The following is an 18330-nucleotide window of genomic DNA, read 5'->3' as shown; positions in this document are numbered from 1 at the left end:
CTACTTATGAAAATATCAATATTCACAATTTAAATAGATGATAAGTCTCATAATTTTATATATCAGTAACTCATCTAAAAAGTATTTTGTTCCTAGCTGTGGTCTTGAAGGAAATATTACCTACATGTAATTGTAAAACTGTCCATTCACAGTTTATTTTTTATAGTTCTTGATACTTGAAATAGAAATTGAGTACAAAGGACCACCTCCAGAACAAAGATGATTTTGTCTCCAGGATGTTTTTTCCCTAAATTCCCTAAATAATGAAACTTTATGTGCTCAGTTAATTGTTTTTACTATTGTAAAATTAGGAGGTATGAATAACACAGCAAGACATTGGCTAGTTAGCAACAGTCATTGCAGGATGCTCCACAAAACCAAAAAATAAGGCAAGTATTATCAACAGCAGCTCTCATACGCAGACCAAAAATGTCAAGGCTTTATTATCCAAACCAGACTCTAACAAGGCTTCAAATGTCTGTTAACAAGATATGTCTTGATCCAAAGCCCTCCTAAATTGATGGGGATTGGAGAAACCAACCACAAAAGCCTCATACAATCTTCTCTTTGACTTGAAGGGGCTTTGGAAGCAAGCTCTTAGAGCCCTAAATTATCAGAAATAAGATGACCACTGTATGTGAAAATTGCACCATGTCATTTCTAAAGTGATACGGAACAGGTTAGGAGTTGTTTTTTGAAATGAAGCTACAACTATTTAATGAGTTATTCTTAGTTGGAAATAAATATTGATGCAAAAAAAAAAAAAATCTTTAAATATGGGAACTTACAAAAATACTTCATTAGGACAGGAAAAAGTCAGATGATTCTGCCAGTTTGCAGGAAAACCATTATATTACAAAAACTGATAAATCACACCATGTGTATGGCAGCATATGCCATGCACCTAAATGAGTTTTTTTTAATAAATAAAAGCCCTAAATATTCACTATTTTCTGTAAGGTTACTGTTATATTAAGCAGAATAGTGAATATCTTGTATAAATATTTTTTCAATAGATACATTCTCAAAAATGAATTACTTATCTATATAGATATTGCACTTCAGACTCATTCACATGTAACTCAGACTAGCATTCCTCATAACAAATTCAGCATAAAAATAAGTTATAAATACAGTGTTTTCTCCAAAATGAGACATACAGTACCTTTTCCATAGGTAACTTTGGTTACTATCAACAGACACATAAAGAACAGAAAGAGATTTCTGAGTAAGGTAGAAGGCATGACCACAAGACTATTTATGTAAAACACTAGTAAAGGGAGGAGTAATTTTAACCTTGCTGTGATAAATACAGCAAGGCTGAGCATCCCTTTTATGCTTTATTATTGCAAGTAAGTGTGATATTTTGTTGAGATTACAGGGACAAACAGGCCAGAATATGAGGAGGCTCTTCATTTCCCTTTGAATATGTGGAGATTTGGGCTTGCAGCATTCCTTTGGAAAGGGACAGCTTTCACTCTGCCTGCTGAGCCCCTCTCCTTGCCACACCAGCACGGTCCTTGGGGTGCTGCAGCTCTTGGTGGAGCAGCTCTGAGCATCTCACCCGGCCCGATGGCTCTGCTGATGGGGAGCAGTGGGCAGCACCTGCTCACCAAGGTGCTGGGCCCATCCAACCTGAGTAGTCCGACCTTTCCTGAGAAAGCCCTTCTGCACCTCAGCCAGCCATTGCACGCAGCCCCACTCTTCATGGTTTGTGCCTTCTGCTGCCATTTCCTCCCAAGGTGTGCTTGGGTTTGGGATAGGTTTTGGTCTTGCAGGATGCCAGCAGGAGTAGATATGTAATTGCATGGCAGAAGGAAACCAGGCTGTTGTCCTCAGCAGGACTTCTGCAGACTTGGTATTTTTTAGGATGTGTTTGTGCACCAAAGCTGAGCCATCCACAGGTTTTAGAGGGATGCTTTCAACCCTCAGATCCCACTGAAGCAGAACAGACTGGATCCTTTTTTGGGAACCTCACTGTAGTAGTCCCAGATGCACCATGACCTCCCCACTGGTAATGGAGGTGGGCACAGACACAAACACACTGCTAGCACCAGGCTGTGTTTTGTTTGCACTTACTGAGAGGCTGCTGTGTTCACTGACCAAATTGTGCTTGTGTTCACCATGCAAGGAAGTCTGCTCACACATTTAGTAAGGCTGTATTAAACACCCAATACCTAAGTGAAAAACCTGGGGTACATGATTCTGAGAGACCATATGCCAAGATCTGAAAATGAGACAACGTGAAAGAAATGCACTTTAAGCCTTCCTGTAAATCTCTTCCCATTTTCTACACCCAGCATTGCTGTGAAGCTTTTTTTGAGTGTAAAGAAAGAGAAATTAAGCCACTTTAAATAAGGTAAATATTTGAAACTAATCTATGTTTTCACTGCCGTAGGGTATTCAATGGATTTATTGGATTTCTTTCACAAATAGTCTTTTAACAATTGAATGGCAAATCTGCAATAGGAATAGCGTAATCTGCCAGGAGAAAATCTCAGGTTAAGGTTTTATACGTATAATCCCTAAAGGCCTGAACGTGGGGGATAACTGAGAATCTTCACTGATTAACGAGGAAAGTGAGGGCTGTAATCAATCCAAATCTTGCAGGACCAGCTTCAGTGGCAGCTCAGCATCAGGCAGGATTTGGCCTCACACTTGAGAGTCTTCAAATACCGTAATTGAAATAGCGGGGACAATTCTCTGCCTTTGTTCTTGGCTCTAGAAACCTCCCTCTGTCAATCTCCCCTGTCTTGGTTGTATCTTAAATAACTTAAAACATGTGAACGTTGGCAGCTTGCAGGATTGCTTTCCATGCCAAGGCTGTGTAACAGGTCAAATATCGGCCCTTGAGCCCCGCTCAGATGAGCCAAAAGGGGCTTGTCATAGTCTGTGCCTCACGACTGCCTCCTGCCAAAAGGACTTGACAGCAAATCTGTGTGGCGGTATTTCATGTCAGAGAGAACACATCTGTTTTGGCAAGGGCATATAACAGAAATGGCACCTTCCACAGCACGTGAAAGCATCAGTTTGCTCTTTTGATGGTGAACTACATGGTCCAGTAAGACTTTGTTGTTTCTGAAAAGTAATTAACTATTGCAGCTTCCTCCCTCAAAAGACTTTGGACTGCACTGGTGTTTGGATGCAAAACATTTGAATGCAACTGAATGCTAAGACTTGAACTCTGAAGCATATTCAAAATGCTGTGTAGAAGATGAAGGCATTTGCCTTCATATTTCTGCTCCTAAAATCAAGTGCTCCTATTCCCTTCTAACAGTCACATCTGCCCTCAGCCTCCCAGGGAAATGAAATCGGATGACCACTCTTTAAAACAGCCACTTCAGCAGATTACATCCTGAATATGTAACCACTTGTAAAGAACTTTCACCCAGAAACTCCAATTATTGCCCTCTTCATGGTGATATTTTTATAGGCTTTCCATTCTTATCGTACTGGTAAACAAGCATTTTGATGCAATGAGAGTTGGCTGGGGAAATCCAAGGACTGCTTGTTATTGAAAAGTTATGGTTTGTATAGAATTGTACAGGTTGCTTCTGACACTTAAAGAAGGCTTTCAGTGTGGCAGCTGCCATTGTGCGAAATCTTTTGCTAATAAAACAGTAAAGGAAGAAATTAATTGCAGTGTTCAGCAATGCTAGCATATTGGCAATGTCCGACACAATATGTACCACCCAGCTGTTGTTTATAGGTGATACGTAGAGGTGATACAGTATCATGATTATTCTTGGTGCCCAGAGAATCGCAAAAATAGAAGTTATAGTAAACAAAATGGCTGTTGTTTTCCCTGTGGAGTATCCTCGCAGTCGGAAATTGCTCTTTCGTCGCAGCTTGTACACGATGATCGAATTAAGTATGAAGAAGATGGAGCAGGGCACTAAGTAAACAGTAAAGCAGTGGATCCAGATGAGGACGTGATGCATTGATGTGCTTATGTAGTCTTCAATCCAGATATTGGGCCACCAGTAGTAGGGAATGCTGGTCAAAAAGCAGGTGATGTAAACACTTACAATGACTTTTCGAGTACGAGCAGGGTAGGAGACTGTATGATACTTAAGTGGATGGCACACAGCTATGTACCTATCAATTGTTAGTGGAACCGTAATCCAAATGGATGTGTGGATGGAAGAAAATTCCAATACCTCAATTATTTTGTCCAGTACCTGAGGCATCTGTTTGTTTAAGATGAAATCTTCCAAGAGGAAGTCAACAAAGACAATGAAGAAGAGAACGAGGATGTCAGCAGCAGCTAGAGCTAGAAGATAGTTGTAGGAGGACTTCTGCCTGCGAGCCACCAGCTGGGAGAGGATGATGACTGTCAGGATGTTTGCTGTGGAGACAAAAACACGGAGTTAGGCCTTTAAGATGTGACATCAGCTTTTCTGAGTGCTTACTTGGAGCAGCAGCTATGCTTGAGCACTTGGCAACATGACCTTTATTAAAATCTGAGAAACTGAAAGGGAGCAGCTGTGGTACTGGCCCTGCTCCCAGCTGTGTGTTACACTCACTTGGTAACCCTGTACTCCAGGAAAAGGGCAGAAAGTTGGTCCCTTGAGTCCCTGCGTGGGGTTAGGTGATGTCCAGCAGCCCTCTGCCCCTCCCTGGTGCAGATGTAGAAGCAGAGCTGTGGCTCTGCTGCTGCTCTCTGGGTGCCCCACAGACCCCAAAGGAGCACCCTGAGCAGGGGGCTGGGACAACCAGCCTTGCTCAGCAGGGATGAGGGCACAGAAAGGCTGTTCTGCTGAGAAGATGGCTGGGGTACAAGGAGGAGCTGAGGAGCAGCTCTCCTCCTGCCCAGGCTGGCCCTGCAGCAACACTGCTTACACATGGGATCCCAATCGAGCAGAGGATTCCCAGGACAGCACGTGTCTCAGCTCCTCCCAAAAGCTGGAGGTACTCTGCAAGGCCTTGAGATGTTCCCAGCTATGCCTACGGTGTCTGACCCGCTCTCCTACAGATGGTTTCTGGCAAAATGTCTCTCCTCACCACTGAAATAAAGACCTGCCTGCTTAGCCACAGCTGCTCTTCAAAAGTCCTTCCCAGCTTACAAGGTGTTTTTCCTCTGGAGTGGTACAGCCAAGTCTTTAAGGAAATCCTGCTGCTCAAGTCAGACATGATGGATGTTCTGCCTCAGCACAAACGTAAACATCCCTGAGCATCCTGAGAATCTTTCTGCTTGCAACTATCTGGCTGCAACACAGACCCATCACCTAAATTGTGCCTGGAAGTACTGCATGGCACTTAAATAATATTGTGGTTGAAGATATTCTTGTCTTTGCTGTTTTCACTGGCTGGTTTGCTTCAGACTTCCAAAGCTGTGATTCAGCTTAAAAGTACTTTACTAGCTGGTTGAAAAGAGACAGTAAAATAGGTACCTGTATGTAAGTGCTCTACGGAGGGCTCAGTCCTACAGCCCATGGCCCTGCAGGGATCCCCACAGAGGGAAGGTCCGGCAGTCCTTGAGAGCTTTGCTGGGGCACTAAGGTATACCCAGACTTTCACTGCTTGCTCATGTTTGCTAGAAATTACTCTATAGTCTCGAATCAGGAAAGAAAAAGCTGTAATTCCTCCTAGATGCATGGCTGGAATGAGACAACCACTACTGCTCCCATCAGAAGTTTAAATCACTAGCCTAGAATACCTGAAGCTGTGCTTAAAAATCAGAGCGCTGCTGGCACACTGCATAACAAACTGCCAAATGTTTGTATTTGACATTTTCATAAGTGCTCCATAAATCACATCATCTACACATTCAGTGCTTCAAACATTTCTGCCAATTTTGATGGATTTCCCAAAACAAATCAACAATAACTGTAAAGATTCCTTCACATTAGAGAAAAAGGAAGTTAAAAACACTAAGGTAGTGATCTAAGATGTCCTATAACTGAAAACACACTTTTAAAAAACTGTTTTACTCGAATCTAGGTAAAAATTCCTCTTTCATAAATGTCTTCAAAACTTGCTTTCTGGGAGCTGATTTCTGTTGTCAGAAATCAGCTGACAATCAGAAATGAACTGCAGCAGAGTGAGTGATCTTGAGTAATAGCCCTTGTAAGTGTCAACTATTTTTGTATTACCTGAATTGATTAATTTTGTATCTTGGAACAAAACTAAAGCAAACATGACAGCCAATGGAATCATTCTCTAGGTTAAATATATATACTTACATAATCTCCCCAACAATATATAATCTCCAATCACCTTTGGGGGAATTTGTCTGATTCTGCTCTTTTACACAGGAATGCAACCTCACTGAGCTCAGAGTGGACATGGGAGTGATAAACTCAGAACCACGGCACTGTTTTTCACTTCCTTGCTTAAATAATGTCTCTGCTGTGCCTTCTGATCACTGAATCACAGAACAACTTATATTGGAGGGGACCTTAAAGATCATCTACCTCCATCTGTACTCCTGCTCCATCCTCTAACTGCCCCAGTCCCCTGAAGACCCTTACGATAGCCCTCATGCTTTTCTCAGCTCTTCATTGCTGCCAGCCTGCAGTGATGAGCCCTGAAGGGTAAAATGAGTGATGTACTGTCAAGGAAATCCTTAAGTCAAAGCATTTACCTTGACAGTGCCAGTCACTGTTGGCTTTGGTCAGCCAGGATGAATAGCTTGGCTTCACTTGGATATCACTCACGGTGTTCACGTCCTCTTTAATCCTTGGATTTGTTTCCCTGCAGCAGCAGCAGCTGGAGCTAGCACGCAGCAAGGGGAACAGCTGGGGACTTTGGCCCCTGCAGGTAAATACGGCCACTTGGGCAGAGAGCTCCTGCAGGGATGCTGAAGCTGTGCCCAGTCCCCTTGGCATATGCCCTTTCTGGGAGTCCTGCTGTTTGGTCCTACCTCCTCCCTTTATCCTACAGGAACAGATTTATAAACAGCCCTTTCTTCAATCCCTTCTCCCTCCACCATTCACAGGGTTCCCAGAAATGGCTGTAACAGAGTGTACTGAAATGCAAGTTCAACACCAGCAAGCTTTGCATGGTGAGCCGGATTAGAAAATTGATCTGACGAAGTACATGCAAGCCTTGTCCAATTTTTCTGCAAGGGTTATGGTATCTTGTATTGAAAATGCTTTCCCTGGGATCACATTAGTGCTTTTCTGGCTGGATGATATGAAATATAATAACATCATTGACTTTGTGAAAACAGATATACAGTGGGGTGCAGCTGCCTGTATCACAGCACCTTAGGTTTGGGAGTATTTGTCCTGTGCAGGCTGTATAAGGAAAGCAAAGAGAAGCTATGGGAAAGTCTCAGGCAGTCCTTCACCTGTTTCCTCAGGTGATAAGATGGTCTTTGGTACGTCCTCAAACACTGTTTAATGCTCAGCAAAACAAGAAAGCAGTGGGAATGCTGTTCTGTGTGAACTGTTCCCTTGTTCCTGGTGACTCCTGGATGCCTGCATGGTACCCTGCGAGTTCTCCTGTGGGCAAAGATGACCTGCTGGGGGCAAAAGGGGATGGATAAGCATATATGACAGAGAACATGTTTTAACTGTGTTTACCCTAATTCTTGTCCTAATGTTGTAGTTAGAAGTGAGGGCAATAGGATAATGATGAATATATAAAAATATCTCTTTATTGTAATATATATATTGCTGGAAGGATCAGTGTCCCTAAACTGTCCTGGACAGTAGCATCCATTTCTTGCAGTATTGTTTTCCAGGTACTGAGCAGTTCAGGTCATCTGGATTTCAGAAAGATTGCTCACAGTGTTGGGAGTTGATTATGAGAGGACAGATGGGAATTTATGCCAACGTTGCTTTTTGCAGTGCAGTAATTTGAATTTAAAAATATCTAGTTGAGAATCAAGGCTTGATTAGGGACTGACTGGCTAAAGCCTCAAGAGATGTCACTAGCAGATGAGAAGCAACTGTCAGAAATGGTGGAGTCTCAGTGCCTTCCCTTCCATCATGAGGATCTATTGCCTTTGAAATACAGTACGTGAAGATCTCTGGCACCCAAACACCATTAATCTGCAGTGCAGACTCTTGGTTCTCACCTGGGTTTGGGTTTGCTCCCCCCACCAACAGCTGCCTTGCTGAGTCCCCTGCAGAGCCTGGGCAGCCTCCTGTGCCTCCTCAAAGCTCTGCCTGTGACCTAAAGGCACAACATTTTCCACAGCTTCTTGTGTTGTGGATTACAGCCATAGCTCAAGTAGCATCTAACCATAGCTTTTGTGGGGAATTCACACAATTCCTTCCATGGCTTATTATCGCCACATGTGAGCTTATGCAGGAGCAATTTTATCTGTCAAAAGAAGAAATAGGCATATTCCTTGGTTTTGTTTTGTTTTGCTTTGTTTTGTTTTTTAGAGAGAGCATTTTGCATGCACACAGCAGTTGTGCAGTGAAACAGCCCTCAGAAGTAGAAGTGCTGCTGTGTTGTGAATAAGGCCTGCTGCGTGGTTCAGCAGTTCGCTGTCATAAACCACCTAAATGAAGTAGCTATGAGGGTCAGTTACTGAATGTGATAAACATTAGGTCACTGGATATAATGGACACCTTTTACCAAATGCAGTTGTTGCTAGGATCCCTGCGAATTGCCGTGCAATGTAACAAAGTACTAGCCATGCATTAGCCACCTGACTGGCACACAGACAGACTATTTATGAACACAAAATTCTAAGTTGCTTTGGAAAATACGTGAGCCACCCCTCCTTCACAGATTTAGAAATGGTGAGACTTTAGATTACAGCACATTACAAATATATGCTGAAAAAAGTGATTGTTTCGCCTTGGTGGGAAGAGATGGTTTCCTCTGGGCCAGGAGGCAATATTAAAATGTAAACATGCACAGTGCTCGGCAGGCTGACCCCAGCACGGTTACCAACACAGTCATGTGCCAGCAGTTACCAGAGCTGAGAGGCGGACAGCATTCAGCCTTTGGTTTGTGCAGCAGCTCTCGGGGGACACTGATGACAATGGGAAGTAATCATTTTGAAAGACAAATGCCGCAGCGATGTAAGCATCTGTTAATCGGGGCTGCTGGCTGTGTCCAGCTAGATGTCTTAAAATGAAACCTGCATCTCATTGGTCATTAGAGGAGATAGGGCAGTTTGGTGTTTTTCTCTTGCAGCCAGGATGGGTTGAGCTGAGTTCAACCTTAGCACGTCAGCAGATGGGAACAATCTTTTGAGAAAGGCTCTTGGGAGGTCTGTGCTCAGAAGCCCCATGTGCACAGACAGGCTGCAAGGCCAAAGTGAGAGTGCTGGTAGTTACCGAGCATCTGCTCTGCTGCCCAGCACAGTTCAGGCTCCCCTGCACAGCAGAGGACGGAGCAGCAGCCAGGGATGATGCAGCATTGCCTCGTCCTTAGAACAGGTGAATTAATGCATCATGGTCACCAGCCTGGCTCTGACAGTGAAATCTGGCTTCCGGGGCCATTTTTCTCCCTGACAGCATTTATTAGTTGAGGCACCTCTGGGGAAGAACACTGAATGGTGCACTCTTCTCAAAGGCTGGCGTTGGCCATAATTGGGTCATTGAGGCCAGAGAAAGATTTTAACCAAGCCAAGAGCACTTCCTCTTCTGTTCAAGGGCGCAGATGCTGTAATGGTGCGAAGACGCCGATGGCAAGTGTTCATTCTGAGCCCTGCCAACCACTCAGGCTTGTTAAGTGCAGTAACTTGTTTGGCAGACAGGAGTAATTGTATTGCTTTTGGCTTTCCTAAAGAGTTGGAGTAGGCTTTTGCTCATATATCCATAACGTAGAACACTGTTTGCAATATGAAAACTGCCAGAAGGAAGAGTAAAATAAGCCTCCATGGAGGCCCAGCAGACACGTTATGTCAGAGATCTGGCTGTACTCTTGCTTGTCCTTCCCCTCTTCATCTATCTGAGGGGTCTGCCCCTAATTCAATGCCTTGGGGCCAGAATATGACTTCCATGCCTTGGTCTTTCTCCCCAGTCTCCAGAACAGCACCATTAGCCATTCCCAAGCATGGACAGCCTCTCACAGACAATTCTGGGGACTACCCCATCCCCTTTCCCTGCATCTACTGCTGACCCCAGTGACACAGCAGCACCGTTCCAGAAAAGGCACTGAAGATGGATCTGATAATGTGGTTCTGTTTTCAGAGCTGTAATGCTAAGTCTAACACACCTCACTGACACCGCAGAGCAAACTTATATATTTTCTTCCAGAGAACTAGCTTTTCATACATTCCAAAAGCACAGACAAATGCAAATACAAGGGCTGCTCTGAAAGTAATGCGTCCTGATTCATTATGTTGGCCCATGGCATCAGAGTGGATGTTGGTGGGATGGCAGTAGAGGTCAAATCTTCCCATCAACATTCCATTCCATTTTGTTGCTGTGTGACAGAGGGGCACTCTGATAGAAGTCTCATATGGAAGTGCAGTGAAGCAAAGGGGTATCAGTGAATTCCTCCACACACAAAAAACAACACCCACTGACATCCATCAACAATTGCTGAATGTCTATGGAGACCAAACTGTAGGTGCTGCCACACTGAGGGGTGGGTGGTGACAGTGGCAATGGACCACCTCTGCTGGTGCAGATTTGTATGAACACTGCATGCAGCTCTCCTACATTGCTGATGAAAATGCACAGTTAGTGGTGGTAATCGTGGATGGTGCAATTGTGCTCTTTGTACCGGTTGTGGTTTCCATGGGAATAAATAGGAGGCATTACTTTTAGAGTGACCTCTGTTTTTTCCTCACCCAACTGTGGACTGACACATTTGCTCAAGGCGAAACACTGCCTCTAGGGTAGCAGATAAAAGAGGTATTACTATAAGGAGGGAGTGGAGAAGTAAGTTTTGAGCAATGTCCAATAATATTTTCAGGAAAATTTTACAGAACAGATGGACAATCCAAAGACCATTTTTCCTCTTTCTGTTCATTGGATTTCAAAGGGCAAATCTACTGTCTTTTGGCTGTTGATAAGTTTGACCCAAATACCTGGGGAAAAAAAAGCAGTCTCTGCTGAAATCAAGGGAGCTTTGCCATTTATTTCCAAGTGACGTGTGTAGTAACAAGCCTCACAGGTGTTAAGCTGCTCCGCATTTGTAAGGATTTGGAATCAATACTGAGACAGGATAGGCAAGAATATGCCCTTTCCTGATTGGGTCTGCGGTGCAGAAAGCCTCTAATGACCTTAATGTTCCCTACATGGATCCCTTCTGAGAGGCAAAAAAGGACAAAGATAAAAATGTCTAAAACTTGCATCTTAACATCTAGCCTCACATCATGCTACTAGAGCAGAAAAGCTTTTTAATGGAAATTGGTGCTGGGAGGAGAAAAAGCAATCTGCAAGATAATGCAGAAATCATAAAAGGGATTTGGTTATTCATGTGACGTAGCTGGACAGACTGAGATTTTCTAGGCAATTTGAGTGTCTCATTTGGCAGGTGTCTGTGGCTTCCAAATGTGGGCTGTCAGCAAAATGTTAGAGGTCTCAAGCTGAGTAACTTGAGCTTGAGGATGACAAAACCATCCTATCCTTTCGATACTGAACGTCAGAGCACAGAGGTGGGTTGCAAAAGTATTCGATGGAGGAAGGACATGATTTCATAAGGGCAAATATCATGAATTGTTTACTGAACATGAATAATTAAAAGCATTTTACCTTTGATTGTGGTTTGGCTAAAAACAAAGTCTTCCTGAAGCATTAGCTAACAAAACAGGAGTTCATGTCTGCAAACCCCATGCTGAGCTTTCTCAGAGGCAATGCCAACTTCAGGCAATAAGCAGGGATTTGCAGGCTATGTAAAGCCATCCCAGTTAGGCTTTATTTCCCCCACTGAGCAAATATGCATCCACTCCAGATACATCGCTTTTCAGTGTGCCAGTCTGGACAGTGAACAAAACATCTGGAACAAACATTTGTGAAACATCCTAGATGGAAGGAAATGGTTGAAAGGCAATTTGTCTTAAAACCAAGAGCAACCACTCATGCACCTGATAACTGAGAAAATGGAAAGTTAAGTGACAGTACATGCCAGGAGCTCTCTGTTTCAGGTGATTGAAAAGAACAATTTCAGTGAAAAAATCCGTTTGGTGTGTTGATAGGCAGGCTTACCTCCTCCTTCATGGGTAAAGTCAGCAAACTCCTTTTGGTCTTCTTCTACACTGTTGATCCCAAGTCCTATTTAGCTGCCTCTGCACAACCATACTGGCATCCTGGGAAACAACCCAGTACGATGGTCCTTTATCTGGTCACCCCAAACAGCACAGCACTGCTCCTGACTTTGAGGTTTAAGATCTCGGCATCTGTCTGCATCTCTAGTGTGAAGAATGAAAATGGAATTGTGTGCCAGCTCTCCTGAGCTCAAGAGGTTAACTTTGGTTTTGCTTCCTTTCTTTGTGTCTCGGAGTTAATGGGAAAAGAGATTAAAGGCTGGAAAAGACCACCTGAAACCAAAAACCTTTGTGCCCAGGGACTGTTTTGTACCTGGAGTGTGAATGCAGAGAGAGCATCAGGTCAGGAAATCTCTTTTGTTTGTCTGCCTACAATAAATTGTTTTGACGTATGTGATTGAAGGCCTTCTCCTGCTGGTTTGTGTCTGCTGATTCACCCCCATTTTACTGAGGGGAGCAGAAAGAGGAGGAGGAGAGAACTAAGTAATGGGATGGATGGAGAACAGCAGGATATCAGACTGCCTAGTGCTTTTGAATGGCTTGGCTTCTTAACAACTGGGGACTCTGCATTACCCACCTGCAGGGAAAACTGGCTGTGCTCTCTCTTTGTATCACCATTGCGAGGAAAAATCTCCTTAGGAGATCTTACTTCCTAATCCATTTTAGCACAACCATGCAAGGTTGTGCACTTCATAGTCTACTGAGCCGCCCCAGTATTGTACCTTGTTATCATTTCAGCCCTGATAGTGTTGTTCCCTAGCGATATGCATAACGAACCAAACGTAACAGCTGTATCAAGCCCTCTTCTGCATTAGCACAGGTTCTACCACCTGCTTCCTTCCAGGCTGCAAGGCTTCAAGTGGACACAGTCTCCAGACATACTGACCAAACGAAACAGCTGCCATCTGTACGCTTTGCTAGCACCATTTCTGAGCAGGAACACTGTAATGAATCTATTCCTTTTCATGAAGCTTCTTTCCTTAAAGATAAAGCATTCATTTTACGTTAGGAAGTGACACATTTTAAGCATATTAGCAGGACTTTTGTTCCACTCTGTCCACTAATGCTTCTGTTACCATGCTTTGCTTGCACTGACAGCTGAGATAAAGTTCTGCCAATTAGTTCTCCTTTAAGCAGGATGCAATGTACTGGCTTTGGGTCCAATTCAGATTTTAAGTCAAAGACAGTACCAGCTTTGAACAAAACAGCCTCGGGAGGGTTCACTTCTTATTTATTGTGTGAAGTCTATCTAATGAGTGACAGTAGAAGTGCTGGTTTTTCGAGGTCATAGCTCTGCATATAACGATTCTCCCACTCATATTTTCAGATCTTCCTTTCATGCTTCTATAGTTCAGGTGTGCTGTTACGAGAAAACCTATTTATTTGGGTTTTGGGAATGCTCTCTTTAATAAGAAACCTGTACTGCATTTGCAGACTACACTAGGGAGTAGATGGCAGGAATCCAGAAGGGGTCAGACACACCAGTAAGTGTGCTGTATGCACACCTTCTTGCTGCCTGCTGTGGTCTCTACTGGCTATTACCTGCCACGTGAGTCACCTACAGATATTGCCACCTGCCTCTCTGGGTCGTTTCTGTAAGTACAGAGAGCAAACTGCTTCAGCTCTTGTTCCCCCAACACTGCCACATAGCAAAGGGAGCTGGGCTGGGCTGCCAGAATGCTCAGCTTCATCTGTTTGCTCCACAGGCACCACTACGCCACCTCTACCCCTTCTTCCTTCCTTTCCATGGTCACATCACTTCCTATTCTTCACCCTTAGCCTCATCATCTGGTAAAGCACCATCCAGGTGCCCTCTATGCATTCTCTCCCCTCTTCTACTCTACCAGTGGCAACAACATCAAGACAGTGCACAGCTGCTTCTCTCACCACCCCCTCCTCCTGTCTCTGGTGCTTTCTCTGCACAGATTGTTCTCTCTTGAATTGCTCTGTTTGCTTCCACTTCCCTCCTCAAACGGTCCCAGAAGTCAGCCAGCTTGAAACAACCTGGGCAAGTGTCACATACCAGCTATGCCTATGCCTGCAGTGTATTCAAAAACTTAGTATAAGATGCAAACCTTTCACCATGCTCAGACAGGGCACGGTTCTCAGATCAGGAGTGCTCAGCCCACTGCCCACAGCAGCACCTGCCATGCCAGGACAATTACCCTAGCCTTCACATCTCCTTATTCCAAGATGCACATGGGGAAAAGGCTACAGACAGACCAGTTCTTCCTCATTTCTCTTTTTCTTAGACTACACTGCAGCTTGAACAAGTGCAGTGCAAATGTTACATGCCTGTGTGTCACTCTGACCCCTGAGGAAGCATCAGGCTTGCTGTGTGAGGACAGCTGGTCTGTCATCTGTTAGGTAATGGTCCCTAAGGTGCAGCCTTTCCTTGACAGTGTCAAAAGGTTAGGGATCCCGATGAGTCTACGGACTCCTCTAGGCTAGGACTACAGCTTCTCTCCTGCTGCATGGAGCCCACTGAGTGTGCTCTGTGTGGTGCTGGGGTTTAAATGACTTTATCCCTGGGACACCCTGTTCAGCAGCAGGTCTGACACAAAAGCTACCTGTTGGAGGTACCCATCTGCCAAGTGTGTGCAGGCTGCTTTCCCAGCCTTGCAAAGTCCTCAATCTGCATTTAAATCAGTTTTAAGCAGAAGGTTAAAGCAGGAGTAAAAGAAACATCTGAGGCCTGGGCTCTCCAAGCAGACAGTTTAGAGTGGTATTCCCCTAGAGCACCAGAGCAAGTCTTTTCTCCCAAGAACGGTAAGGCTGCTGGGTGTGAGCGTGTATTTTACACCACTACTGGGAGGAGGAAACCCCAGGAAGCATGATCAGGCCTGGCCTGACTTCAGAAATGCTGCCACTCCATCCTTTCAGCAACACACACTATACCCCCAGAGGGGAAGGTAATTACATGCCAGGCAATTCTGCTGCTGCTGCACCTCCTCATGAAGCAGGCAGCTCTGCTGGTCCTGGGCTGCCCTGCTGGGCTGCCTTTGGTGGCACTGTCACTACAAAAGCTCCTTGGTGCAGCTGCTTCTTGCAGTTCTCACTAGTGGACATTGAGAGTGGATACAGACTAAGAGCAGATACTTGTTGCTTCCTCACCTTTCCAGACTCTTTGATTGAATCTGAGCAATTTCTCCTCTCCCCTGCATTCAGCAGCACCTCTTCTCTGACACTTTCCCTCCCTGAAACAAGAAATGTCCCCTTTAAGCCTTCCTGCAGCCCTTCTTCCCTCCCAGGTACCAGGAGGTGCTTCAGAGGTCCTCCACCACTGCCAGCAGAAGTGAGCACAGGGATGGCAGAGCGGGGGCTGCAGAACAGCTCTGCGAGCTGTAACACTTGCCCCTCTCTCATCAGTAAGACCCCATTGCCAGCACTGCTGCCTCTCTGCTCCTCAAGGACAAAGGGACTTCACCTTCCTCTCTTTTGTCTCTACCTTTATCAGACTTTCTGGAGCCTGGTTGAACACAGAGGGAGAGCCACTGCAGAGAAAAGGATCTGCCCAGATGTCTGGGTTACACAAGCGAGGGAAATGATGCTTTCTCTGCATACACAATCAGGCCCGACATAGCCTAGCCTCGAAGTGGATTGCTGAGTTTGTGAGATTTCTTCTCATCAGTCTTCTCCATGACTGAAGGCAAGGAATTAACCATTTCCGTTTCAGAAAATGTGCTGCACTTGAGCACAAGACCCTAAACAACGTCTCTCTCAAATTCACAGCATCCCACAAAGCTAATTGCTCAGACCCCACCAACTTCAGGGCTCTTTGTCTAACACTAAGTGTGTTACCTCTACAGTTTCCTAATATAAAAAAATTAAAGAGTGGCTTCAAATAAAAAAATGAAGAGCTCTTTTATCAGTGTTCTCATCACATTCCATGTCCCCAAGAAAGCCTGGCTGTACGAGTCCTCCCCTAACTGTACCCAACTAGTTTCCCTCTCCGTGCAGTCTCAGGATGAACATTCTGAGTTTCTCACGCATGCACATACTGTGCATTTTTTTAGCATCCTGTCCATGTAACCATGTTTTCAGACTGCAACCATTGTCCTCAAACATGCACAGAACAAGCTGACACACTGACAACCTGGTGTGAAGCCACTGAACTCAGCAGTGCTACACCACCAAATGCTTTGGACAGTCCTGTTAAAGTCCTGTTAAAGGCTATTGCTTATGCCACTGCTCTAATCAAATGGATGAGAAGTGCCCACGGCCCGTCTGGATGGGGCCCTGGACTGCCTGACGTGGTGGGGAGCTGTCCCCACAATGGGACTGGGGGGGCAATCCAAGCCATTCTGTGCTTCTATGAAGTGGATGTCTAAGCTCTTGAGAAATGCATGCCACAATTGGTACTCTGGATCGTTCATCAGTTTTAACCATTCTTAGAATGAGAGCATTAGGTCTGTAATTACAATATGGTATTCTGAGGGAGCTGGTGCAAGTAATCTGCAAAACACTCATCAAGTGACTTTTCCTGTCTGTGCATGTAAGATTTTGCTCCATTTAAGAGAAATACAAAGGCAAGCTTAGCCACATACGTTTTCATGACACCTTCTTCATACAATCATAATGGTTGGAAAAGACCTATATGCTCATCCAGTCCAACCATCCACTCACCAGCATACTTCCCACTACACCAAAGTACCACATCCACGTGTTTCTTGAACCCCTCCAGGGGCAGTGATTCCATCACCCCTCTGGGCAGCCTGTCTCCATGCATCACTGTCCCTCCTGAAAATAAGTATTTCCTAACATCCAACCTGATATCATTGGATAATCTTGAGAGAGTCTCGGTCAGTTCCTGCAGGAGAGATATTGAGATTGAAGCCTGTCATTACTGAGGAAACCCAAAAAGCTCCCAAGGGATGAATGAGGAGAGAACAACCTCATCCCTCCAGGTCTGGGCTGAGTACACCAATGTAATGCATCACAGACACCTCCTGATCCCCCATGTGTTCTGGGGGTAAATACAGGACTTTCCAGCTCTCTGAACTATTAGCCAGTCTGCAAAATTTTATTACAAGTCAGGAAGAAAAAAGAAACACACAAAGAGCATCAATTCATATGCAGAGCAGTAATTGCATATGTGCTGCTCAGAGACAGGCTTCCCTTCACATCTAATTAAAAATTTTTCTGTGAATTAATTGCTTGAAGAATGTTATTTTCTAAGCCAGAGGAATTAAGGTGGACAAAACACCTAGAAGTTGACGGACGCCTCCAAACTCTGCCGTACTGCGCCCTTTGCGTCCTGCTTCACCTGATACCGCCGACAGCTCCAGCCCTCCCCCGACTCCTTCTGTCCTTGGGATCACCGCTGCTCTCCGAGGGCCGGAGGTGCCGCAGTCCGAGCAGCCCCCGCAGCCCCTACGGGAGGAGGGCACTGCTCGGAGCTCGGCTCGGCCGGGACGGAGATGCCGATGTGATGCTCGCGGGCACCTGCAGCGGTGTTCGCCCCAAGCCTGAAACTTCCCCCTCACCTCGTTCTCTTTTTCTCGCAGTCTGCCTTCCCCAGCACCTCTGCACTGTCTCTGTCCCCTTGTTAAGTGAGAAACCCCACCGAGGACCACACGGAGGGGCTTCCTGCGCCCAGAGACCTCTAGGCGGATCCTTCCACGACCCCCGTGGGGCACGGACCCCAACCCCGATCCCCTCTGTCCCCTCCGCTCCGCCGCCCAGTTCAGAGCGCTCCGTCCGTCCGAGCTCCGCCGGCCGTCCCCAAGGGCGGCCCCGGGGTCGCGCTCCCATCGCTGCCGGCAGGGTGGGCAACGGGCGGGGACGGCGCACTCACGTTTTTCGGGACCGCTTCACTCTCAACGGCCGAACGGGTGACGGCAGAAACTTGGTGACGGGCTGCGAGCCGGGCGGGACGGCGCTGTGAGGGCAAAGCGGCGATCCGCTCGCGGCGCCCAGGAGCGGAGCAGCAGCCCGGCGGGAGCCGCTTCCCTGCAGCCCGTCGCCGGGGGTCGGCGCGGCACTCACCTGGCAGCCCGAGGCAGAGCAGCAGGCTGTAGTAGACGACGGGCGCGTACCCCAAGCCACAGCCATAGCGGTGGTGCGGCACCAGGGAGCCGTTGTGGAGGTGGAGGTGGTTGTGCTCCATGGACCCGCTCTCCCCTCGGCCGCGCCGCCGGCGCTCGCTCCGCCGCCCCGGCCGCGCAGCCCGCCCGACCCTCGCACGCTCAGCGGCGGCGGCG

The 18330-nt window shown here is 46.0% G+C and overlaps 1 protein-coding gene across 1 annotated transcript; it reads right to left on the bottom strand.

The window, feature by feature from the left end:
* Positions 1-2555: 2555 nt before the first annotated feature.
* GPR139 (G protein-coupled receptor 139) lies at positions 2556-18236 on the bottom strand. Its single transcript, XM_042864657.1, has 2 exons — positions 18116-18236; positions 2556-4348 (listed from the first exon to the last, which is right to left on the bottom strand). Exons 1-2 carry the CDS (start codon positions 18234-18236, stop codon positions 3414-3416), a joined length of 1056 nt encoding a protein of 351 aa, XP_042720591.1. The 3' UTR covers positions 2556-3413.
* Positions 18237-18330: the final 94 nt, after the last annotated feature.

The sequence above is a fragment of the Lagopus leucura genome, unplaced genomic scaffold, assembly GCF_019238085.1.
Source record: "Lagopus leucura isolate 7727_CA_CO unplaced genomic scaffold, USGS_WTPT01 Super-Scaffold_760, whole genome shotgun sequence".
In the NCBI taxonomy this organism is placed as follows: Eukaryota; Metazoa; Chordata; class Aves; order Galliformes; family Phasianidae; genus Lagopus; species Lagopus leucura.
This window is presented reverse-complemented; position numbering and strand designations above follow the sequence as displayed.